This window comes from Bos mutus, chromosome 7, assembly GCF_027580195.1.
Source record: "Bos mutus isolate GX-2022 chromosome 7, NWIPB_WYAK_1.1, whole genome shotgun sequence".
Taxonomy (NCBI): Eukaryota; Metazoa; Chordata; class Mammalia; order Artiodactyla; family Bovidae; genus Bos; species Bos mutus.
In genome coordinates this window covers 33,264,045-33,290,220 of record NC_091623.1, presented here as the reverse complement: position 1 = coordinate 33,290,220, position 26,176 = coordinate 33,264,045, and the positions used below count along the sequence as shown (strand labels likewise).

Sequence of the window (26,176 nt, the reverse complement as noted above, 5' to 3'; positions counted from 1 at the left end):
TTCTCCAGAATACTGGAGAATCTGGTATTCTCCAGAAGAGCCTGGAGGGCTACAGTCCTCCAGGGGTTGCAGAGAGCTGGACATGACTTCACACACACACACACACACAAATAATAGGGCTTCCCTGGTGGCTCAGAGAGAGATTCTATGTACACTTTGCCTGGTTTCCTCAGTGGTACCTTTCTGAACAACTATACTACAATATCATAACTGGGATACTGATATTGGGAAAATCCACTGATTATATTTAGACACCCTTTTCCATTTGGTATTTCCTAAAATTTTCATTTATTCTTACAGTTTATTTACTTGGGCGTGGAATACACTACTGTATTACTTCTCCACCTAGGAGTTAGTACGAGGGAAAGTTACCACGTCCTCACAATTCATACCAAGTGCTGTCCACGTGACATGCAGCGTTCTGGCCCACTAATGACAGCTAATGACAGTGACAGTCCACCTGCCTGCTGTATATCCTGATAAAACTGCAACCTGGCATACCTAATTCCACATCTCTTATCTGCAAAACGGCAAACCGTAAGAGAAGCCTGACATATTTACTTGTTTGTGATTTCCCCAAGCAATAGGTTGCAGTATTCTTTGGTCTGTCTTGTCATTCACTTAAATATTCACCATCAGTCTTCAATCTCTGGTCCCACTATTTTAGGAAATAACATTCTTACAACTTATTGATGGAGAGAAAGCAGATTTCCCCCACCCAACACCTTCAGGGGCATATGCTGAATTCCTCTATCTTAAATTATGCTTTTTTATAGCTCTAGTTTATTTTTCCAGACACTTAAGTATCTAAAAATGTACATTCTAGTTTAAATTATTCTCTGGTAGTCATGTAAGCTCAGAGTCAAGGACCCATAATGCTGGGCTTGGCTTCCAAGAGAACAAGCTATGTCAAGGAAAAATATAAATAAACCCAGACTCACTGCTTATGTGAGTCATACCAAATGACATGTAGCTAATGCACATGTCATAAAATATCCTTTATCAATGGAACTGTTCTACACTGTTCATGAATACAGAAAAAAATGTATCAAGTAGTTGATGTTCTGCTGTCACAAACCCAAATTGTGTGTGGGCATCTATATTCACAATCTAGAAATGTCAAATTTCTAGTGGTGGGAAAAATGCAAAATTAACTAATTTGAGGATCATACTCTTTTATTATTCATTTTTTGATGTTATAACAAATGTGAAATAGCAAATGAAAGAGCCAAAAGAAAAATAAGTAACAATATAAGTAAGCCATGGAGTAAATAAATCAGATTTTGGAGTAAATAAATCAGATTTTTATAATTAAATATTAAATGTATGAAAATATCAGATCTCTTAAATTATCGTTTTTTTTCTTAGTATCTTATATATACACAATGTAACAACTAGTAATATCATTTATCTTTTAGGGTTTTTTAATTATTACAAATGAGCCCCATGTCATTAGCATGTACAGAGGACATTCTTTGTAATGCTTCAAACTAACCACTCTTCCTATGGAATGCAGTTCTGTGGTTATTAATAATAATATTACTATATTTCCCCCATATCCATTAAGGATCTCAGTGACTAGGCAAGTTTTTAAATTTACTGATATTAGCATCATTTGAGTATTTTCATTTATTTCAGTAACATAAATAACAAATAATAACATTCTAGAATTCTTGGGGACACCAGAGCTTTAAAGGAATTAACCACAACACCATAGATTCAACTATTTCATTGAAAATCTTCTGTGATACCCTTTACCAGATGTCTGTATGTTTAAACTGGCAGCATCAAGGGATATTCAGTCACTGTCACTCAATAGATTGGTTGATGAGTCTTAATCCTTTCACTTGGGATAGCTGGAGCGTCATACAACTAATAGCTGGCCCCTGGTAGATACACAGGGCAAGTAATAAAAGGAATTGATGGTTCATTTTTTTTTTTATTCTGAAATGGGAAAAGTCACACACACACACACACACACACAACACACATACTCACATTAAATCTGCCAAATAAAGTAATTTATAAACTCTCTTGTAATTCAAAGAAAAGTAACCCTTGAACAGTTCACAAATGGATGTCAGATTATAGAGCTGGATACACTGTTGCTGTAGCAAACTGCTTATTTAGTGTTCCAAAGCAGCTACCCTGCATTATATGCTGCAGAGAGGTCTTTATTTCAACCACGTTTAACTTTTTACAGAATATAATAACACCCTGCACATTTCACACAGTGCTTGGAGCACTGCTGATCTCTGCTTGCTTCTCTGAAAAAGCACTCAGTGGAAAAGGCTGAATGGAGGCCTGCGGGCTGGTATTCATCAGTTCTTTATTTTAGCAGTTTGAATCCCCCATTAATGATTTTGCACATTAGCAGCTAATCAAACAGTTTAGATAAGGCTGAAAAGAAATGCATTGCTATATTCACACGCAAAAGAATTTAGAATACAGAGAAAATAAACTTCTGTGCCATCAATCAAAATTAAGGGAAATGCAAAATAAATAAGAGCAACTGAAGACAGAAGTAAAATATAATGTTGTAATTATATAAATTAAGACGTTGGAGAAAGGACCACAGGTTTTCAAGTGAGAAAATAAAGGGAAACATACCTTCAATGTTAGGAAAGCAAAGACATACTATACGAAGACTAAAGACTTTAAATGGAATATAATTTAACACTATGTTTAAAACATTTACTTCTTACACACATTGCAAAAATTCCCTATAAGGAGGAAAAAGGGTGGGCAGACAAAGAACTCAGCGTGACCACTTATGCCCTGATGGACCCAGCACTAGAGACATCCCAAATAAGGATGAAAATATCAAAAGACTAGGTATCACAGCACCAGGCTCTGTTTGGTCAGTAAGGCCACTGGGAACGTGTTACTTAACAAAGTGACTTTTGTTACTCAAGAGAAGGAGGAAGATTTTAAAGCCTTCATTTTTTTGGACTAGAGAACAGAGGCACTGAACTCAAATGTCTTGATACGGGCCTCAGAGCTAGGAAACAGAAACCAAGTTTGAAACCTGGGTGTCCTGTCCACAAAAACATATGTTTTTTTCTTATTAGGATTAACCTCACTGGACTGGGAGAGTCTCCCCTCCAGTTATCAAATTTAATTTGTAGATGTAGAAGAGACAGAAGAATAGTCACATAGCCAAGAAGAATTGGAGAAAGTGGCATAAAACTGAAAAACTGGCTTGAGCACAACAGCAAACGGCAATATAAGACAGAAGGGCAGACTATGGACGTTCTCTTTGTAGGACTCCTTACAATTTTCCCTTGGATGTGAAGATAATAAGTTCAATTTTCCAGGTCTAATTAATTCTAAAGGTATGAAAGAATTTGCAGATACAGAAGCAGAACCTCAAGCAGATATCTTAATTGAAACTTCAGGTGACTAGTGAGGCAAATCTTGAACTGCTTTTTATGCAAGTTAGGAAGCAGACTTTTGAAACAAAAAAAACTTGGCAAGATTCCATAAAACATTGTTGAGGAGATGGTTTCTGAATGAATTATCTGGGGGGCAAATGGGAGATTCCCAGAAGCCCACATCTCTAAGGACAAAACTTGTTAAACCAAGCAGTCAACTATTCAAACTTTATAAACAATATGTATGAAGATATGAAAGGCAAATTCACCAAACAGACCTAATACCAGGCTGGAAGGGACAGCTCATTCTTTGGTTAATTAAGAATAAAATAGTATCTGTAAAAATGGAAGCAATGCTAAATCTAGCAACATGAAATATAATTGGAATAAAATGCTGAATTCAGTGTTCACTGTATAAATACGAATTTCCAGTAAAAACTTGTGCACAATTTTATGAAATATAATTAGAGACATCAGTAGATTACACATTCAACACAAAGTAACAAGGTGATATGACTGCTGAAGAAAAGTGAATGCCAATCACTAATAGATACCTAGAATACACATCAAGGAAAGTTAACTGTGCTGCTCATCAGGTAATACATGAAGCACTGTGGCTACTTCTCAACCAAACACTAGAAGACTGAGAAACCAGAGCACCTTCAGATAAAAATATCATGTTAACATGAAGACTGGCTCAGGGCCTATGGGATATTTAGTCTGGAGAAGATAAGACTTTCTTCAAATATGCAAATAACTGACATGAATAAATGGAAGTGAATTTACTCTGCATTTGGCTGTCATGAAGGTGAAGTTATAGGACACAGATTTGAGGTTAATGTGATGAAGAACCGAATGACATCTAGATGAGTCCCATAATTGGGAAGTATATCTCATTCTAGGGAATTTCTGGCCTCTGAAAGAATTCAAGCATCTGAAAGAATTCAGATGACGGTGGAAGATTTTGCCTGGAGACGTCCTGGCAGGAGCCTGGAGCTGCGCTCTCTGGTGGACCTCTGCTACTCTGGGTGCTCAATGTCTACTGCCCCATTTTGTGCCAATGAAACCTATTTTTCTCTAGTTGACCCCAAATTCTAAGCCTCACTCTCAGTCCACTTTTTTTTTTTTAATTGAAGGATAATTGTTTTACAGCATTTTGTTGTTTTTCTGTCAAACCCCCACTTGCTTTTGATAATATCAACTCTACTCTCACATTACAGAGATAAAACAAAAAGCTTAGGCTAAGCCAAAGAGTGAATTTCATTCCTTTGCCCACAGTTCAGGATGAAAGAAAAATGTTCTGCTACCTACCTAAAGTCAGGTAGGAGAACACTAAATGACTCAATTTAAGGATTTCTTGTTGACCTATCAAGGACACAGATGGTCTCTTCTGGTATTCTGAAGTTGCAAATAGGGAGGAAGATCAATCTGAGCCTAAGAATGGAACTAACCAGGAGAAGATGTGTTAAATAGACCCTGGTGCTATCATCTGAGCTACCATACCCTGAAAGTTTTTATTTATACAAACTAATAAATTTCTTCTTTTTCTAAGCTAGTATGCATTGGGTTTTCTCCTTCATTGGCTACAGATGGAATTCCAAGTGACACAACTTTCAAAATCCCTTTCAACTCCATGTGAAGAGTGACAGATGGTATAATAGAAATACCTTCTAGTGCCTAAAAATAAGGGATAAAACCCCTGATTTACTGAAGAGGGTATGGGACATGAGGCCTGCAGAGGAGAACTTCAACTATAGCTGAGATAAATAAAAGAGAGGCCAGGAAGCAAGCCTCTGACCATGGTGGTGATTTTAAGATAGACACCCCAGGAACAAAGGTTACTGAGGCAGGAGCTACCCAGCTCCTGCTGGGAGGCATTTAAACTTTAAAGAGCCCTCGTTGTCATGCTGCCCTAACATTAGGGCAGACAAGAGGCTTGTTAAAGTTTCATTACACCCTGAAACTTCCTTTCAGCTAGAAGAAGTCTCTTACAGTAGCCATGGGCTTACCCGATGGCTCAGACAGTAAACAACCCTCCTGCAATGCAGGAGACTAGGGTTCGATCCCTGGGTTGGGACGACCCTCTGGAGAAGGGAATAGTAACTCATTCTAGTATTCTTGCCTGGAGAATCCCATGAACAGAGGAGCCTGGTGGGCTACAATTCACAAGGTTGCAAAGAGTTGCACATGACTGAGTTATTAGCACACATATATAGAGCAGCTATACGGAAGTAAGGGACTGACAAGGAGGAAAACAGAAATCAAATTGAGAAAGGAGATAACAGTTTACTGTTATTATTATTCTTGTTGCCATGCTTATTTAGCATAATTAAGTAGAAGAGTAAGGGCTGATCAAGGCTGTTGGGCAGGAAAGACGAGGAACAGTACTCATAAAGAGAACTGAAGGTGAGAGCTGCACAGTCGTGTCTGACTCTTTGTGACCCCATGGAGTCCATGGAATTCTCCAGGCCAGAACACTGGAGTGGGTAGCCGTTCCCTTCTCCAGGAGATCTTCCCAACCCAGGGATCGAACCCAGGTCTCCCACATTGCAGGCAGATTCTTTATCAGCTGAGCCACCAGGGAAGCAAAGAAAATTGATGTGATATCAAAAAAGCTTTGAGTATGGACTATTAATTAGGGATTATTACTAAATAGTAATAACTCCTCCTTCTGGAGGAGGGAATGGCAAACCACCCCAGTATACTTGCCGTGAGAACCTCATGAGCTGTATAAAAGGCCAAAAAGATATGACACCAAAAGATGAGTCCCGCAGGTCTGAAGGGGTCCAATATGCTGCTGGGGAAGAGTGGAGGAGAATGAATGAAGCAGCTGGGCCGAAGTGGATATGATGCTCAGTTGTGGATGTGTCTGGTGATGAAAGTAAAATCCGATGCTACAAAAAACAGGACTGTATAGGAACTGGAATGTTAGGTCCATGAATCAAGGAAAATCAGACATGGTCAAGCAGGAAATGGTAAGAATCAACATAGACATCCTAGGAATCAGTGAACTAAAATGGACAGGAATGGGTGAATTTAATGCAGAAGACCACTAATCATCGAAAAAGCAAGAGAGTTCTTGACTTCTGCTTTATTGACTATGCCAAAGCCTTTGACTGTGTGGATCACAACAAACTGTGGAAAATTCTTAAAGAAATGGGAATACCAGACCACCTGATCTGCCTCTTGAGAAATCTGTATGCAGATCAGGAAGAAGCAACAGTTAGAACTGGACATGGAACAATAGACTGGTTCCAAATCAAGAAAGGAGTACGTCAAGGTTGTATATTGTCACCCTGCTTATTTAACTTCTATGCAGAGTACATCATGAGAGATGCTGGGCTGGATGAAGCACAAGCTGGGATCAAGATTGCTGGGAGAAATATCACTAACCTCAGATATGCAGATGACACCACCCTTATGCAGAAAGTGAAGAAGAACTAAAGAGCCTCTTGATGAAGTTGAAAGAAGAGAGTGAAAAAGTTGGCTTAAAGCTCAACATTCAGAAAACTAAGATCATGGCATCTGGTCCTATCACTTCATGGCAAATAGAGGGGGAAACAGTGGAAACAGTGATGGACTTTATTTTTGGGGGCTCCAAAAGCACTGCAGATGGTGACCGCAGCCATGAAATTAAAAGATGCTTGCTCCTTGGAAGGAAAGTTATGACCAACCTAGACAGCATATTGAAAAGTAGAGACATTACTTTGCCAAGAAAGGTCCATCTACTCAAGGCTGTTGTTTCTTCAGTAGTCATGTATGGATGTGAGAGGTGGACTATAAAGAAACCTGAGTGCCAAAGAATTGATGCTTTTGAACTGTGGTGTTAGAGAAGACTCTTGAGAGTCCCTTGGACTGCACGGAGATCCAACCAATCCACCCTAAAGGAAATAGTCCTGAATATTCATTGGAAGGACTGATGCTGAAGCTGAAACTCCAACACTTTGGTCACTTGATACGAAGAACTGACTCATTTGAAAAGACCCTGATGCTGGGAAAGACTAAAGGCAGGAGGAGAAGGGGACAACAGAGGATGAGATGGTTGGATGGCATCACCACCTCAATGGTCATGAGTTTGAGTAAACTCTGGGAGCTGGTGATGGATAGGGAGGCCTGGCATGCTGCAGTCCATGGGGTTGCAAAGAGTTGGACATGACTGAGCAACTGAACTGAACTGATTATTTATCTACTACTGTGGGCAAGAATCCCTTACAAGAAATAGAGAAGCCCTCATAATCAACAAAAGTGTCTGAAATATAGTACATGGGTGCGCCTTCAAAAATAACAGGATGATCTCGTTTCACTTCCAAGGCAACCGTCAACATGACAGTAATCCAAGTCTATGCCCCAACCACTAATGCTGAAGAAGCTAAAGTTGAGTGGTTCTATGAAGACCTAGAAGACCTTCTAGAACTGATACCTAAAAAAGATGTTATAGTCATCATCGGGGATTGGAAGGCAAAAGCAGGAAGTTAAGATATACCCAGAGTAACAGGCAAGTTTGGCCTGGGAGTACAAAATGAAGCAGGGCAAAGGGTAACTGAATTCTGCCAAGAGAATGCACTAGTCATAGTAAATACTCTTTTTCAACAACATAAGAGATGACTTTACACATGGACATCACCAAATGACCAATACTGAAATCAAACCGATTACATTCTCTGTAGCCGAAAATGGAGAAGCTGCATACAGTCAGCAAGAACAAGACCTGGAGCTGACTGTGGCTCAGATCATCACCTTCTCATAGCAAAATTCAGGCTTAAACTAAAGAAAACTGGGAAAACCACTAGGCCAGCCAGTATGACTTAAATCCCATATGAATTTGCAGTGGAGGTGACAAAGATTCAAGAGACTAGATTTAGATAAGAGTGTGCCTGAAGAACTATGGGCAGAGGTCCATAGTATTGTACAGGAGGTGGCGAACAAAACCATCCCAAATAAAAGGAAACACAAGAAGGCAGGGTGGTTATCTGAGGAGGCTTTACAAATAGTGGGAGAACAAAGAGAAGCAAAAAGCAAGGGGGAGAGGGAGGGTAACCCAATTAAATGCAGAGTTTCAAAGGACATCTGTAAGAGACAATAAGGCTTTCTTCAAAAACAGTGTTTAACAATAGAAGAGTATGTCAAGGCTGTATATGGTCACCCTGCTTACTTATCTTCTATGCAGAGTGCATCATGCGAAATGCTGGACTGCATGAAGCACAAGCTAGAATCAAGATTGCTGGGAGAAATATCAATAACTTCAGATATGCAGATGACACCACCCTTATGGCAGAAAGCAAAGAAGAACTAAAGAGCCTCTTGATGAAAGTGAAAGAGGAGAGTGAAAAAGTTGGCTTAAAGCTCAACATTCAGAAAACGAAGATCATGGCATCTGGTCCCATCATTTCATGGCAAATAGAAGGGGAAACAATGGAAATAGTGACAGACTTTATTATTATTTTTTTTTGGCTCTAAAATCACTGCAGATGGTGACTGCAGCCATGAAATTAAAAGATGCTTGCTCCTTGGAAGAAAAGTTATGACCAACCTAGACAGCATATTAATAAGCAGAAACATTACTTGGCCAACAAAGGTCCATCTAGTCAAAGCTACAGTTTTTCCAGTAGTCACGTATGGATGTGAGAGTTGGACTATAAAGAAAGCTGAGTGCTGAAGAATTGATGCTTTTGAACTGTGGTGTTGGAGAAGACTCTTGAGTGTCCCTTGGACTGCAAGGAGATCCAACTAGTCCATCCTAAAGGAGATCAGTCCTAAATGTTCATTGGAAGGACTGATGCTGAAGCTGAAACCTCAGTACTTTGGTCACTTGATGCGAAGAACTGACTCATTTGAAAAAGACCCTCATTTGGAAAGACTAAAGGCAGGAGGAGAAGGGGACGACACAGGATGAGATGGTTGGATGGCATCACCGACTCAATGGACATAAGTATGAGTAAGCTCCAGGAGCTGGTGACGGACAGGGAGACCTGGCGTGCTGCAGTCCATGGGGTCACAAAGAGTGGGACGTGATTGAGCGACTGGACTGACTGACTGACCTTATGGAACTTACAGTTTTGAGCACATGAGAAGACTCAGGATGGGATTCTGAGGAAAATTAATACAGAATTTCTCATCTTTCTAAACAAACCGTGGTAGCAATAAGAACGCAATTTCCTCCCCATGTTTCAATTTCCATTGTCTCTCACCAGCACGTAAGAAATTCCTCAGGGAAGTGCTGTCTTTTTCTTTGTACGATCTTTGGATATTCAATGAGTGAGAAGAAAATTACTTCGCCCATTTTATATAATTCACTTGCACATACAGGAAGGATGGTCACGCACAACTGTTCAACGAGCAGGATCAGCACATCCAAATCTATTTACCTACAAAACAACTAGCAGAGTAATCCACTTCTAAATCTCTTTGTGAGTAACAAAGCAGACAGTGTTTAAAGCAGAGATTGGAGTGCCCGAAGAGAATTTTCATGGGTGGCAAAGGCTGCTAGAGGCCAACAGGAAATACAAGAGAGGCAAAAGGAGAGGGATGACAAATATTCTTACACCTGAACGATAAAGACAAAGGAGAAAGAAGAAACAGACTTAATGGTATAAATTAGCGCCCCTGTTCTGAAGTTTTAATTTTTAACAAGACCGCTTTGTCAGAGCCATTCATCAGGGTAAACGCACCAGGGCTTTGGCGATGGAACTGGAATCTATTTACCAGGATACTGGCAGGTTATCTAGATGAAAGCACGAAGCCAGAAAAATCAGGTCTTCTGCTGGGACTGCCATGTATGTCCCAGAAAATGTTCTTATGTGGCTCTTGTTTCAGTCTTGGGTCATTTACCCCAGGCTGGCCTGTACTGATCCCTTTTTTCCCCCTATTAAACTATTCCAGCCTCTGCTGTTTACTTGGAATGAATATCACATTAAAATGGAAAATTGGACTTTGTCCAATTTAGCTTTAGCCAGCTGAAACAGTATCAGTGGAAGAAAATGATGCTGTAATTTTCTCGTCTGATAAAATGTGGCTAGAAATCCATGCAGAAAATATAGTAATATTCATTAAAATGAAGAATATGCTACAGTGAATAGTAATAGTTTGCTTTTGAAAGCACTTGTTAAAATATCATTAGATGTTCAATAATGACTCAGATGATGTAACAGAGATGTAGAAATAGAGATGTTGAGCTTGATGGCTTTGAACTCTGAAGTGATCTCTTTCTTAGATTCCATTCTCAAGTGTGACAACTGCAAAGGATAATTAAACAGTATCAAAGCTATCGATCTACCCTGAAATGCTGACGAATTCATCTTCAGCTGCACCAAGAAAACTGCGTCCATGTGTATGTACAGCACAGGTTTAGCCTAAGTTTCATCAGCATCTCTGAAAACAGAGGGAAAAAACAGTTGAACTGTGTGTGTGGATCCTCAGTTTTCCAAATGAAACCCTTTAGCTGTACACTTGAAATAAGAAGAAGATTCATTACACTTAACTCACAAGATAGTTAAAAATCCACCTTTATATGAAAATTTGTGATAAAACAGATGAATAAATGGATATTCAATACTTAGGAGAATTAAGATACACTGATAAACTTTGGAGCCAGAGTTGAAAAATACAATCCCGTAAATGTGTTCACAATCCTCTAAAAGGAAGCGAGTAGGACAAAGTGGGTAAGTGCGCCAACGCTGAGTCAGACGGACAGCGACTGAAGCCCGCCTGTGCTGGGCTACCTGTGAGACGTGGGGCAAAACACTCATCTTCTCTGGATTTCTTCACCTGTAAAATGTGAATCGTGATGGTACTAACCGTGCCTAACTGCTGGGAGGTAATTCACGCAAACATTTAGAACAGTCACAGAGGCACAGCAAACAACTCAATAAATGTTAGACATTTTTTAAACCAAAAATCCCTATAAGATACTGGAAGGCAGAATAAAAGGTTGGAAAGAGAAACCCCAAGGGAAAAGCAGGAGCGTGAGTTTCGGTGTTATTCTTATTAAGTCTCCAGTGCTCTTGAAAAGAGAGCATTTGTGTAAAAGAAATGATCTACAGGAACATGTGAGGGCAAGGTACTATTTCTATACATATGGTGGCCACGCGGCTCCAACCACAGAATTCCCCAGGAGGCACTGTTATCACTGCCACGGAGTGGCCTCAGGGAAAGCGAGAGTCCAGTGGCCTCAAGACGGTTCAATACCCAGCACAGGGAGATAAGGAAGTGCTTTACTGCAGTCAACCAGTAACTTTTCTGAGTTGATCATTTACCATGATGCACTTCTTCTGAAGTCTTGAAATGCCTCAGCCATGTACTGTCCTAATTTCTTTAATATTTCTCTCCTTAGGAGTGTGGAGGTGGCTTCAAGGAGATGAGAGCAAAATGCTAAGTAGGCAGAAAGTGAAAGTGAAGTCGCTCAGTTGTCTTTGACTCTTTGCGACCCCATGGTCTGTAGCCTACCAGGCCCCACTGTCCATGGGATTTTCCAGGCAAGAGTACTGGAGTGGTTTGCCATTTCCTTCTCCAGGGGATCTTCCCAACCCAGAGACTGAACCCAGGTCTCCTGCATTGCAGACAGACGCTTTACCATCTGAGCCACCAGGGAAGTAGGCAGAATCACGGACTTCTTGCCCTCCTTCCATAAACTAGCTTGTGAAACCATCTTAATTGTTTCCAAATGCACAAGACCGCCTCTTTCCTGTGTATCACAATCATATATTAAAAGAACACGTTGTGTTCACAAACATTATGTTCAAAAAGAACCTTCATAGTACTCTCACCATTATTCTTAGTTTAATGGGAAGCGACGCATGCTGTTTTTACTTTCATTTACTTCTTGAAGGAAAAATGATTACTTACTTTCCATCCCAGACGTGATCACCTCGGTGGAAAATCACGAGATTATTCTGAGGGTCCAGAGCCACCCCAGAAACCTGGCCTGGTAACAAGTATACTCCAGGCCAATCCAGTGCCTCTTCTACATGGAAATCTAAAAGAGAAACCCATACATTTAGTGTAAAAAAGAAAGTCAGTATAACTCCACGAAGATTCACAATGATTGTAAGAAGTTCATGCAGTAACGTCACTAGATGCAAAAAACAAACAAACAAACAAAAAAACAAGCGTGCTCTACGTAACATATACCGCATGCACATGCCAAAGTGTAGCCTCCTGGGCCATGAATAAGTAAGTGACTGTGAACCTGTTTGGGGACTAAATGCTCTTTTCCTGTTGATAAGATGCCTTATAAAACCAGTTTATCCTTCAGTCATTAAGGAGCAAATTGGAGACTACCTTCTTCAAGATTCATACCATTAACTAGTATCTTTGGAAAATATGGTAATATGGATAATATCATTTTAACGCAAAGCCTTTAAATGAATAGCATTCTTGGGCAATAAGCCTCTGTGTGTGTGTGTCTGTGTGTGTGCGCAGCTGTCTCTCTCTCTCTCTCACCTAACTTCTGTGTAAACTGTGGGTGTTCAATATATATTAGACCCTATAAGAAACCATCATTGATAATCCCCTGTACAGGAACTATGTAAGATTCCAGTTTCATTTCGCCCAGCCTCAGTGTTCCTATAACAATGGGAATGGAGAGATACTTTTTCACGGTTTATATTTCACTGTTTCCTAACATGAGAAAGGAAAAAATAACAGACATTCTATGACTGAATGATGTATCAATTACTCTCACTTCTGTTTAGAATGCATTTATACTTAAGAGAATACCTAAGTTCAATTGTGCTAATCCCTTTTATAAAAATGCTCATGAGTAAAGAGGTATGAGGTACAGAGGAGCTCTACTAACAGGATAGAAAGTTAAGAAGATACTGTGAAATCCTCTGTATCAATGGCAACATTTCCTTCTCTCTGAAATGCTTCAGGAGAGACACTGAGAAGTAAAAAAGCAATTGGAGTCCCTCTCCTGCCCGTACACTGGAGGATGTGGCAACATGCAGTGATTCTCAAAGATAAACATTCAAGATTGGAGGAAGAAAGGGACACCCAGGACTCATATAATCAGCTTCTGAAAACTTGAGAGGATGCCAGTGTGAGAATAAACACTTTAAAGTCATTCTCTTAACTACAGAAAAAGGAAACGGTACCTTTCCACTCCAGATGTTCTTACCTTTGTAGGTTTAATTTTTTTTAAATAAAAATTAACAAAATATATCACAATCAATACGATGACTAGAACAGTTTTGCCTATAACCTTTGCTGATACATCTTCAACAAATAACCCCTAAGTGGACTGTCTACGTAAGGTATTATGCGAGATTCTGGGAACACAAGTACAGCATGGCTTGGAGCCTGGAGGGACTCATAGGATAAAATGAGGGAAAAAAAACCAACAGAAAGCAAATACTTATGACACAGTGTGGTGCCGGAACACGGGAAAGGGCCCATCATCTTTTCTGAGGCTTGGCTGGGAGAGGGTAGGGATTCTCTCTTAAAGGTTTATCAAATACAGAAGCAGGTAGTCAGAAAGATGGAGAGGGAGGATGTTTATAACTGCAGAATGTTTCAAGATCTTTAAGTAATCTGTATATCTTTAAAGACATCTGTGTACATCAGGTGGGGGTATGGAAGTGAGAAGCAGGATTAAACAGACCCCAAGACCTAGTGTAGACTGGAAGATATATTGTTAAGCACAAGGAAGAGTATGGATTTAACAATGAATGAGAGTAGCTCTACGCTGTGGTGTCTTGATCTATACTATGATTAATTCTGAGGTATGCTGCAAGTACTTTATTAATAGGAGTAAAGCCCAGAGCTTGGGAATAATTTACCTTTGAAACATACTAGAGCACGTGAGAATATCATTTTTAATCCTGTGTATTTTGCTGTCTTCCTGAGCTGGGGAGAAGGGGGCAGACTTACAGCTGGCATGCCTAAATTGGCACAGCAGTGGAAATGAGTGGGGCTGCTTGGATGAACAGCACTAATCATCTACACGTTTGTGATAAGGAGAAAAGGAAGCAAACTGCAGGGCCACCGATGGCTTTCAAGCACGGGGTGGCATGGATAAAAGTGTGTTTTTGAAAGTGAACTCAGGAAACAGGGTCTACGGATGATAATTAGAGATGTATAGATGGATTCCCCAAAGAAACTATTTTAAATCATTTTAAAGTGGCATGAATCTCAAGCTGTACTTCATTCATTCTCATCTCAGTTACAGCTGGTCCTTTTTGGTGGCCATTCTGCATGCAGTCAGCAGCTCCTGAAGATTCTGGATCTTGAACCTTGAACCTCATAACAACTGAGATATTTAATTGCTTTCATCGGCTTCTCAGAGCCCAACACCACTTCAACTAGGTGAAATTCTGTGAGGGCAGAGATCCTGTCTTATTCCCTGTTTTGTCACTAAGTCTTGCTCAGGGCCTGGCCCATGGTACTGGCCTAATAAATGCGCTAAACTGAACTCTATGCTCCACTTTCTACTTGCTTATGTTGTCCACTAGCATTTAAACACCCTTAGCATCTTATAGCTCACCGGCACCACGTCTTTTCACGCCTAGCATTGTGCTGAAGACACCGTGAAGAGACTCAATAAAAAAATGTTAATTGGCTAATTATTTTCATTGATGGCAATCAACAAATCTCATGTTTCCTGGACCTTTTTTATCCAGTGGTCTACAACAAGGACTGGAAGCGAGGCGCTCATGAAGATTTAGAGATGCTCCTTCTGATAGAAAATATGCGCTGTCCTAAATAAATATACTATTCTGGGTTCAAATGAGGATTTCATAAAATACATGAAATACTGTGTAAAGAACTTCAATCTAGCTGTGAATAATCCCATATTGTCACTGACCTTAGATTGGTAAACTCTCAAAATCTGCAAAAAGCACTGACTGATAGGTTGTTAACAACCTATTCTGTCACTTACAAGAATTCCCTTCAGTTGGAAACTTTCAAGATGAAAAAGCAGGATAACTATCTAGGGCACATTTATACACTTTTGGTAAATTTTCAAAACAGTAAAGGTGATACATGAGGAAATATATGAGGATTAACAATGTGAGAAACGTGGCTCTTTCAGTACTGAGTCAGTGCAAAGAAGAACTGTTTTGTGCATGGCAAGAACATTCAGAGAAATTATATTAAGTTACTTTAAATTTCATTAAAAACATCACTGCACATATGTTAAGATTACCTAGCTAAGACCTCAAAACTTTCAGGACCTGAAAACCTAGGTCTCTGTGTTAATTACAAATTCCCAAACAGTTAAAGGAAAACTGAGTTCACATTTTCTTCTGTGAACACTAGCTCTGTGAATTGATGTTTCTGCTTCCAGTGTCATCATCTTTTTTCATTATTACCCAGTTAAAGGCTGTTCTCTTTAAGATGAACTGATCAAGAATCAAAGCAGTCATGGAGGACTAGCGGTGTATGCATATGGAATAAATATTAATGCTTTCACAAGCCCTGCCCATCTTTATAAGAGAATTATAGGATGCTCGGACAGAACCCCAGATTATTTTCTGTATTTATAAAAGACTCTGGCCATCAATAGCAAGGGTGATTATTTTCTAACCCTCAAAAATATTTCAAATCCTTATTAAAAACTGTCTGATAAAATGTATTTGGGTTCTAAGTTAAACTTGACATTTTTAATCATGGAAAAGTTAGAGATTCCAGTTCAGATTCCTCTTAGACTTTACTTAAGAAGTAATTCATTAGCATATATGACTAATGTTGTAAACTTACAGTCTTAATTTGAAAATTAAATACAGATTTCTTACATATGACCTTGGGCAAGCCATTCCCAACTCCAAGTGTCAGCTGCGCTAAATTCAGATATCAAATGACAGGGTTATTTCAGAAAAATCTTTGCATTCATTATAAATAAAGGTAAATGGACAGCCTCATATTCTACCATATATTTTAAAAAAGTTACTTTCAGAAAAAAATTTAACATTAAAACTAAAACTGTATCAATAAATCACTAAGCAGATTAATGAATTATATCTTACCCAGAAAGATTAATGTTAGCAATCAATGCTGCTTTCATATGAAATTATTAACAAGCATTTAAAAGGGCATTCCTTTATCTGTGTACATAGGACTAACAGAATTAGACAAAAAAATTTGAGAAAAAAATATAATGTCAAACCTAGGCTATGACTTAACTTTACTGTAACAAGGCTCTTTATATTTAATCTTAAGGAGAAGATCCTACAGAAATCAGTAGATTTCAACAAGAACGAAATAAAATTGTTGCTTTTTCTACACAAGTAGATTTGCATTTAGTGATGAAAAGATGCCTTATTTTGGTCAGGGATTGTTATTCATCAGAAGTGCCAACAATAACTATAATTAACTAAGACTAAAAGAAATATTTATACTTAAGTGAGAAAGAAAACAGGAATTAATTATACTGTCTTATTTAGTGGGAGTGAAGTGACTAAGAGAGTTAAGACATAACCAGGGGCTCAGAAGTATTAGCGGACTTCCTTTTCTTTTAAAAATTTAACTGCAAGTGAATCTTCACCTTAATCAAATTGTTTTGATATTGATTGAGAAAGTATGACCAAAGGCATTCTACACCTAGAGTTATTACAACTGTAGATAAGATGATGGGAAGGTTGGAAAAAAAAACAGCCTATCTATTATTTTATTGTGAGACAGAGTAATAAAGTAATTAAAAACCGAGACTGAGCAAATCTGCCTGGGTTTGAATGCTGGTTGACTGAACTGTGGCATTTTGGATACATGGCATGTATCCTTTCTATGCTTCTATAAATGGGTTTCTTCCTCTATAAATGATTTTATCATAGATTTTTGTTTTCATTATTCTCCTTTCCTCCAGAGATGAAAATTCAGCCTGCTGCTGCTAAGTCGCTTCAGTCCTGTGTGACTCTGTGCGACCCATAGATGGCAGCCCACCAGGCTTCCCGTCCCTGGGATTCTCCAGGCAAGAACACTGGAGTGGGTTGCCATTTCCTTCTCCAATGCATGAAAGTGAAAAGTGAAAGTGAAGTCGCTCAGTTGTGTCCGACTCTAGCGACCCCATGGACTGCAGCCTACCAGGCTCCTCCGTCCATGGGATTTTTTAGGCAAAAGTACTGGAGTGGGGTGCCATTGCCTTCTCCAGAAAATTCAGCCTAGTGAATGCTTTATTTCACTCTGGGAATTCTATAAAACTTGAACCTAGAGCCAGCATGACAGAAATATGTTAAAAGTATGGCTTCTGAGTCAAGAAAAAATTGTCCGTAGAAATTAAGTAAAATTTAAATGCACCATAACAATATTTAAAGACTGCACATTCTCTCATCTTGTGGGAGGTATCACACAAATGCAGATGTATTTGCTGATGTCCAAAGGTGTACAGCATATGTCAAATCAGGCTTCCATATGCTAGCAAATAGTAGTCCAGTTAAATTCAACAGGGAAGAGAATAGCTATTGATAGTTTAAAATTTATTTTTCAAAGAGTCTAGTTTCCAGAAGGCAACCAGAAAAGAGACTGTGATTTTCTTTCTCCTCTATGAATGCTGTCTTAATACAGACATCAAACTAATGGTAGAAACCAAAGTGTACTAAGAGTAAACAGGAGTGTATCTGCTTCCCAACTTACTAGGTTGCACACTGCCACACTGTACATCACACATTATAGAGAAACATCAAGGCAGATCAATGTACATGACCAGTTATTTGAAGAGCCACAAATTCTCATTATGATCGAACACTGCTAAGTTATATTTTGTTAATCAACTTAGAGTGTCGACTTTTGCAGCTTTCCTACATATTGTAAGAAAATTCTCTCATGGATGCTGCTTAGGCTAAAATAATTAATATTCAGTTCTACTACTTTGGTGTTTAAATTTTTGAAATCTTACTCCAACATGACACTAATGATAGCAACTATAATCATAATTATTAACATAGTATACCATTTACTAAGTGTTTTCTTCAATTAAAGTCAGATATTACATTGTGCTATAGTAAAAAGTGAAAGAAAATTGAAAGGATTTTTAGAAATAGCTTATCTAAATGTGGGCTTTGCTATTTTGCATTTAATTTTATAAAAATTTGGAATCAGAGTAGTGAAATAACACTAAAATAAGTCATTTCAGAAAGGAAATACATGCACATTTTCTTCCTGTAACTAGAGTTTGTATTGTATGTTTCTCTAACTCGTTGCTTTATTTCAATGACATTCACCCACATACTTAGAATGAAAGGAAACTTCCTGAACCGGGTCTTGAAGAAACATTTTTATTCTGGGCACTCCCATTTTTACCACCTCGAAAGGAATGTGGAGACTTGGCCAGTAACTGTATTTTGAGTGTTTTAAGTATTTCCTTCTTAGAAAAACTTAGTAGGTCTTAGGAATATAATTCCTTAAGTCAAATTATGACTTTCACACTGACACTTAGGATGTCTATAAATGATCATGGTATTATTTCAAACTGAAGAGTAACAAAGGCAAGTCACAGACAACTAGAAACTAAATTTTTGGTGGCGGGCACACTGTAGGGTATACAGAGATAGAAATACACAGAGATAGATATACACAGAGATAGAAATATAAGGCTGTACACATGAAACATATAATGTTATAAACCAATGTCGCCTCAATAAAAAAAAATTCAGAAAAGATAAGTCATGGAATAAAGCATGCTGGAACTCTAACACTTCAAACTTGAACAGAATTGTATTCTCACCAAAGAAGCCCTTTTATATACAGAGGTTCAGACAGACAATCCAGTCTGTCTATGAAATAGATAAGGGCATCATAAACTGCAGATTCCTAGACACTGTGCTCAGAGATATCAACTCAGTTGTTCTTCAGTAGGATTCAGAAGTCTAGATTTTTCATAACCATCCTAGGTGATTCTGATGCGAGGGGAGGTTCAGGGGCCACCTCTTTGGAAACAGTTTTATTAGGTAAATTTAGAAGGAGTTAGAGCAGGGCTGACCCTATTTAAATATGAAGAGGTTAAAAATCTGGGTTCCAGTTAACACCTCATAGAGACTATTAGGCCAGTCCTAATGGACAAGGCTTGAAACCTGTGTGTGAGAAAATGGCACTGCATGCTAATTTGTTTTTCAATTATAAATAAAAATCAGTTGGGTGTTGAATAATTTATGGCTTCCTGCAAAGCTGTATTTGAAAACATCATGCTGGCAGCCTGTGCCATTCCAGCCCACGCATGGACCGCTGCCATGCATGCACACCCGCTACTTTTCTGGAGATTATCTCCACATGCTGTATGATCTGGCCTTCCACATTAGCAAGTAACATGAAACACGATCAATATCACAGAAGCCACAACACAATTAAAGACAAAGATGAGGCATCCATAGCTCGCTGGTACAGAAACCTGAAGGGAATAAGGTATTGTCCTCTAATTACAGAAGCCAATCCTGGTTAGAAGATGAATCTGATAGTTACTGACTTGCTGGAGGTCCCTTCAGATATAACCATTCAGCTTTTCAATTAAGATGATAATTGATAATGGAACTTAAGAAATCAAAGTCATAATAAGGGTTACATTTTACAAGTCAATTGGATGAGAATGTTGGAAGTGTAAGATTCCTCTGAGAGGAATTAAATTACCTTAAAGAAAGTGGTGTATAACCATTTCACACAGTGGAACTTTATATATTAGGTTTGAATTTTTGGTTTAGTCCCAATGTTGATGTGGTTAAGGATTGGTTCTCCTGAATTCCATATGCCGCCCTTCCCCATATGATCCAGAGAGTTTGGGTCCTGGTAGTTCTGGCTCATCAACTGAACAGAAATGGAATGAATGTAGGATTGGACCAGAACAAAAACTCGAACAAAAGTGATATCTGATAATCCAAATAGAATCATGTTTTCCTAATGGTAAGTCCTTTTTATTGGTGAGTTTTCTCACCCACTAATTTTTATTCCCTTCAGATTTTGCTAATGTGGAGCGCAGTGTCTCACATTTTATTCTTTAAAAGAAGCACCTAAACGCACCTCCTGTGTGTTCTGGTTCCCAGGTGCCTTCACCAGGTAGGGGCTGCTGTAACGACAGAACTCTGCTCTCTGCAGGCCTCAAGGTAGACACTAGTCTGTGGAATTTGTGAATTCTGTCTCTGACAAGAATAGCATTGCCCCTCTCCTGTTCTGCACTCTCTCTGGTATCGGACCGACCAAGATCCTTCTTTTGGACTACGTTTGCAATCTCAGCTACCAGGTCAGACTCTGATTCTGCCTTTTCTGTAGGATTATATTTATGCACATGAACAACATCTTCCCTTTCTCCTAGCAGCTTGGAAAGTAGTGAATAGAAATCACCTGCGGAAAAAAGAGAAGAGAGAAGGGGTGGGGAGTTGATAAGACTTCAAAATTTACAAAATGTTGTGCCTTAAATATATCATCTCTTGATTCCTGATAATAAGTGAGAGAGAAGGTTGCTCTCAGATGTTGGAGCATGGGGAGAAAAAAAAAAAAACGATTTTCCAGAACAATGAAAAAATAATAATGCTTCACATTTCATTTCATAAACCACCCATTTCCTTCTGTTATCTCAGCAGCTAATAACACTAAATAACCTCTATTAGCAAATAGTAGAAATAAAATCATGCATATGTGACTGCATGGGATATTTCACTAATGGTTTTCACAAGGCTGTTGGATTGATTTAAAAGTCAGAATTCATCAGTCTTTCAAAATAAAATATTATCAACAGTTACATCAGAAAACAGCTGTATGCACAGGCAAACCCTTTGAAGTTGTCTTTAAAAGCCTATTAAAGTATAATATACAAAAATAAAATGTATATTTTTGAGCAGGTGCTATGAAACACAAAAAATATAACATCCACGTGGCAACTGGAAAACCAAAGTTTTATTATCATTTTGTTAGCTGTGCTGCTGCTGCTCTAAGTAGCTCTAGTCGTCCATTTTAAACAAGAAATGAACAAGTTCCTGAAAAATAATTTTGTGACAAAAGAGTATTTTGAAATCAGTTTCTAGCAAAAGAGAAGATTTTGAACAAACTAGTATCATTGGAATGATTCATCACTGCAATATTATTTCATGTCTTCCTGTACTAAGAAGTAAATGTGGATACGATAATATAGCTTCATGAAAACAATTATTTATAAAATATTATGACAGATTCAAAATACAACTATGCAAGGTTCATGAAGCATTTTAATCTTCATCATTTACAATTATGGCTTCAAGTCCATTCAATCCATTCAGTCAACTGTGTGAATAGGAAACATTTCTATTTTCAATGAAATCATAAAGCTTTTCTAACCCAAACCCCAAGGTAACCCACAGTTCTTCCTTTTCCTCACCCTATATTAAGTACTGTTAATGAAACTTATGATTGTGGAGTCCTTTTGCTTAAGCTTTAATTACATTTATAGCATCATCAGACAACATTTATAAAATCTCTTTTTATGATTATCAGAAAACAAAAATAATAACTGGTTTAACCGGGATACATTCCACTAAAGAATATATTATTAAAATATATCAGTGCGTATTTGCAAATAATCTTGGTTTAATGATTCAAAGTAGGCTTTCAATTCTTGCTCATGAAAGCAGCTTCTCCCAGGTGAGATCTTCAATCAGAAAATAATTACCACGTATTAGGACAAATATCAGTAAAATGAACAAAGCAAATCACAATGCACCTGAGTGTGGTAGGCCACAGTGGCATCCTGCCTCACAGAAGAGAAGTAAATCTATTACTGAGAAATTCTCCTGCCCCACACACTAAACATAAGTAGCTCAATATGCTATTGTGCAATGAAACATTTTATATAGTGACTAAAAACAAGATGATTTCAGGGACAGATAAAGAACGCGATTTTAAAACCTGAATCCATGACATTAGGCTAACGCTGACGAAGGAACACAGGCTTAGAACTAAGCATGGTTATTCTGGGTTGTCAGCAAAAATCTAAAAGCTTTGATAAAGTACCAAATGCAGAGCACTTTGGAATGGTCATTTACAATGATCACTGGGTTAGGAAAATAAAAAGTTAGCAATGTAATATAGGCTTGGCTGCACACAAATGCACTGGCCTTGTGACAACACTGCTTCAGAGTAGCAACTCACTTCTCGAGATTACATGCAGGAGACTGCTAGATGGCTATCTCTTACAGTCTTACACATAAACCAGGAAGGTGTTCCCCCCGTCCCGCTCCTGCCCAGCCTTTCCCCAGCCTTTTTCTCTTCTGGTGTCTGAAATATATGAAATCTGGAAATGCTAACCATTTTTCTTAGTCATATTAAGATCTTGACTCATGAAGTCTATCTAACCTTGAGTACAGCGGATGGAATAGACTATAAATGGAGGACGTTGGATGGTCTCTACCCCAGCGTCATCTCTCAATATTCTTTTTTTTTTTTTCAGTTTATATTATAGCCATATTGGACTTTACTTCCTTGAATGTCAACTCTAAGAAGATGCTGTTTCTCCTTCCCAGACATTTTCTCTCCCCAGGGCCTCAACCTTCAGATGCTCCTTAGGCATCACTTGTACCCAAGAAGCCTGCCTGGACAGCTAGACGAGGGGCGGCTGCGACGTGCAGCCACAGCCCTCTGCTCCTGTTCTGTATTGCTGTTACTCAGGGTCTGGTCTGCGTTTCCCACTAGTGTTCGAATCCAACCCCTGACACTTAATAGCTACTCTGTGCCTTTAAGCCAGTTACTTAACCTTTACAAATAGAAAACAACAGCTACTTTTAAAATTGTTTTGTGGATTTAACGAAGATAGTTAATGTAAAATGCCCAGTCCAGTGGATATCATAAAGTAGACATCACTAAACTGTACTTATTATAATTATTAATGACAAACATATAAACTCAAGTTGCAACATGCATCTGCTTCAATCTACGGCTTACCTAAAATTTTTAAAAATTAATTCCATTTCTTATTGAAGTACTGGGACTGTCATATGGAAAAAAGTCCCCTTTTACGTTTACGCCCTCTATTTTCTCAACAAGTCATCAAGGCTACATTTATGATTTGCTTCCTGATTTTACCAAAAAAGGTTGTATCTGTTCTTTCTTTTGCTTCTCAGTCTATTTCTGGAGAAAGAACCATCTCCACTCCAGTGTTCTGGGTACCAGCCCTCTCTGAGCCTTTGAGAGCCTTTCCTATCTGCTCTTTCTTTCCTTCTCTGACATGACTTCTCTGCCAAAGATCTGACTCAGGCTATAGACACACACACTCTGTGTGTGTTTATCTTGAGTGGTCATGGAGATGAGAAGAGACCTCTTTTGACACACTATGTCTTTCAAGTTTTTCCATTTTCCCTCTTTCTGGAACAAGTTCCAGCACCATCTGCAACACCTTTCTGTGATAATGGAAACAGTCTTTACCTGTGTTCCCAATAGGATGGCTCCTGGATGCAAGGGGCGATGGAGGGCTTGTAGCGCAGCTAATACGACTGAAGTGAGCATTGCTGAGTCGTGTCCAACTCTTTGTGACCCCATGGACTATAGAGTCCATGGAATTCTCTAGGCCAGAATACAGGAGTGCGACCCCATGGACTATAGAGCCCATGGAACTCTCCAGGCCAGAATACAGGAGTGCGACCCCATGGACTATAGAGCCCATGGAATTCTCCAGGCCAGAACACAGGAGTGCGACCCCATGGACTATAGAGCCCATGGAACTCTCCAGACCAGAATACAGGAGTGAGACCCCATGGACTATAGAGCCCATGGAATTCTCCAGGCCAGAATACAGGAGTGGGTAGCCTTTCCCTTCTCCAGAGGATCTTCCCAACCCAGGGATTGAACCCAGGTCTCCGGCATTGCAGGCAGATTCTTTACCAGATGAGTCATTAAGGAAGCCCTACTGCAGTGGGTAGCCTTTCCCTTCTCCAGGGGATTTTCCAACCCAGGAATCGAACTGGGGTCTCCTGCATTGCAGGCGGATTCTTTACCAACTGAGCTACCAGGGAAGCCTTAATTTTTGTTAGCTTACTTTTAATTCATTTATATTCAAATTTCAATAACCACACGTGGTTAGTGTCTACCATATTGGACAGTGTGGGATGATGTGCTGCTTCATCCTTCCTCACATCCTCTTTCTTCCTAAACTGAAGGTATCTGCTTCCACTCCCTACTTAACTCCTGTACGGCAAGAGTCACCTAAGAGCTCCTAGTTGCCAAAGCCAATAGACTCTTCATCCTGACTACTGGTGGCACATGGCACTTTTAAAGTCCCTTCAGAAACTCTCCTTCTAATATGTTCTTTCCAGGTCTTCACCTGTCATCTTTGCTTCCTCTTATTTTGTTCAATATATGGAAACGCTGGTGTTTTCGACCCTGGGCTTTATTGACTACACCAAAGCCTTTGACTGTGTGGATCACAACAAATTGTGGAAAATTCTTCAAGAGAAGGGAATACCAGACCACCTAACCTGCCTCCTGAGAAATCTCTATGCAGGTCAAGAAGCAACAGAACTGGACATGGAACAACAGACTGGTTCCAAATCAGGAAAGGAGTGCATCAAGGCTATATATTGTCACCTTGCTTATTTAACTTATATGCAGAGTACATCATGCAAAATGCTGGGCTGGATGAAGCACAAACTGGATACAAGGTTGCTGGGAGAAATATCAATAACCTCAGATATGCAGATGACACCACCCTGATGGCAGAAAGTGAAGAAGAACTAAAGACCTCTTGATGAAAGTGAAAGAGGAAAGTGAAAAAGCTGGCTTAAAACGCAGCATTTGAAAAACTAAGATCATGGCATCTGGTCCCATCACTTCGTGGCAAATAGATTGGGAAACAATACAATGGAAACAGTGACAGATTTTATTTTCTTGGGCTCCAAAATCACTGCCGATGGTGACTGCAGCCATGAAATTAAAAGATGCTTGCTCCTTGGAAGAATAGCTATGACTAAACTAGACAGCATAGTAAAAAGCAGAGACATTACTTTGCCAACAAAGGTCTGTATGGTCAAAACTATGGTTTTTCTGTAGTCATGTATGGATGTGAGAGTTGAGCTATAAAGAAAGCTGAGTGCTGAAAAATAGATGCTTTTGTAGTGTGGTGTTTGAGAAGACTCTTGAGAGTCCCTTGGACTGCAAGGCGATCCAACCAGTGAATCATAAAGGAAATCAATTCTGAATGTTCACTGGAAGGACTGATGCTGAAGCTGAAACTCCAATACTTTGGCCACTTGATGTGAAGAGCTGACTCATTTGAAAAGACCCTGATGCTGGGAAAGATTGAAGGCAGGAGGAGAAGGGGATGACAGAGGATGAGATGGTTGGATGGCATCACCGACTCGATGGACAGGAATTTGGGTAAACTCCGGGAGCTGGTGATGGACAGGGAGGCCTGGCGTGCCGCAGTCCATGGGGTCGCAAAGACTTGGACACAACTGAGCGACTGAACTGAACTGAAGACCTCTTTCTGTTAAGTAGTCTCGGACACTCACAAAGCTTAAGCTGCTACATTTGACAAATGACTCTGACTAGTACCGAGATCCTAGTGGTATATAAAACTGTCATCTGGAAATTTCCACTTCGCTTGAATACCCACTTCAATGTGACTTTGAACTCAATAGGACCAAACCAGAACTCTTCCTCTTCTCCCCATACTTTAAAAAAAAAATAGTGTCTCAGTATTAAACCATGTTTTAGGACAATCAATCTGGAAAACTAAATTCATTGTTCTCTCACCAGTGAATCATGAAGTCATGTGATTCATTGATGCTGTATGTCAACATCACCTTTTCCCTCCCTACCACAATTACTCATCTGAGATGCTTATCAGCCTGTAACTGTCATGTTGAAAGACTCTACCCCTTATTCTTCTGGGCAAATCCTCAACCCTGCCTTCGACAGAAAAA

At 39.2% G+C, this 26,176-nt stretch overlaps 1 protein-coding gene across 11 annotated transcripts in view; it reads right to left on the bottom strand.

Annotated features, from left to right (window-relative positions):
* The window catches only part of PAM (peptidylglycine alpha-amidating monooxygenase), a 179,620-nt gene that overhangs the window by 33,161 nt on the left and 120,283 nt on the right, over window positions 1–26,176 (bottom strand). For 6 of the 11 annotated variants that reach the window (XM_005889799.3, XM_005889800.2, XM_070373181.1 and 3 more), the window contains exons 14-15: window positions 20,313–20,633; window positions 12,216–12,345 (exon numbers count right to left, since the gene is read on the bottom strand). In XM_005889799.3, coding sequence (XP_005889861.2) covers window positions 12,216–12,345; window positions 20,313–20,633 — 451 coding nt within the window. The remainder of the gene's footprint in view (window positions 1–12,215; window positions 12,346–20,312; window positions 20,634–26,176) is intronic. The other 5 variants (XM_070373183.1, XM_005889803.3, XM_070373184.1 and 2 more) reach the window with 1 other exon arrangement.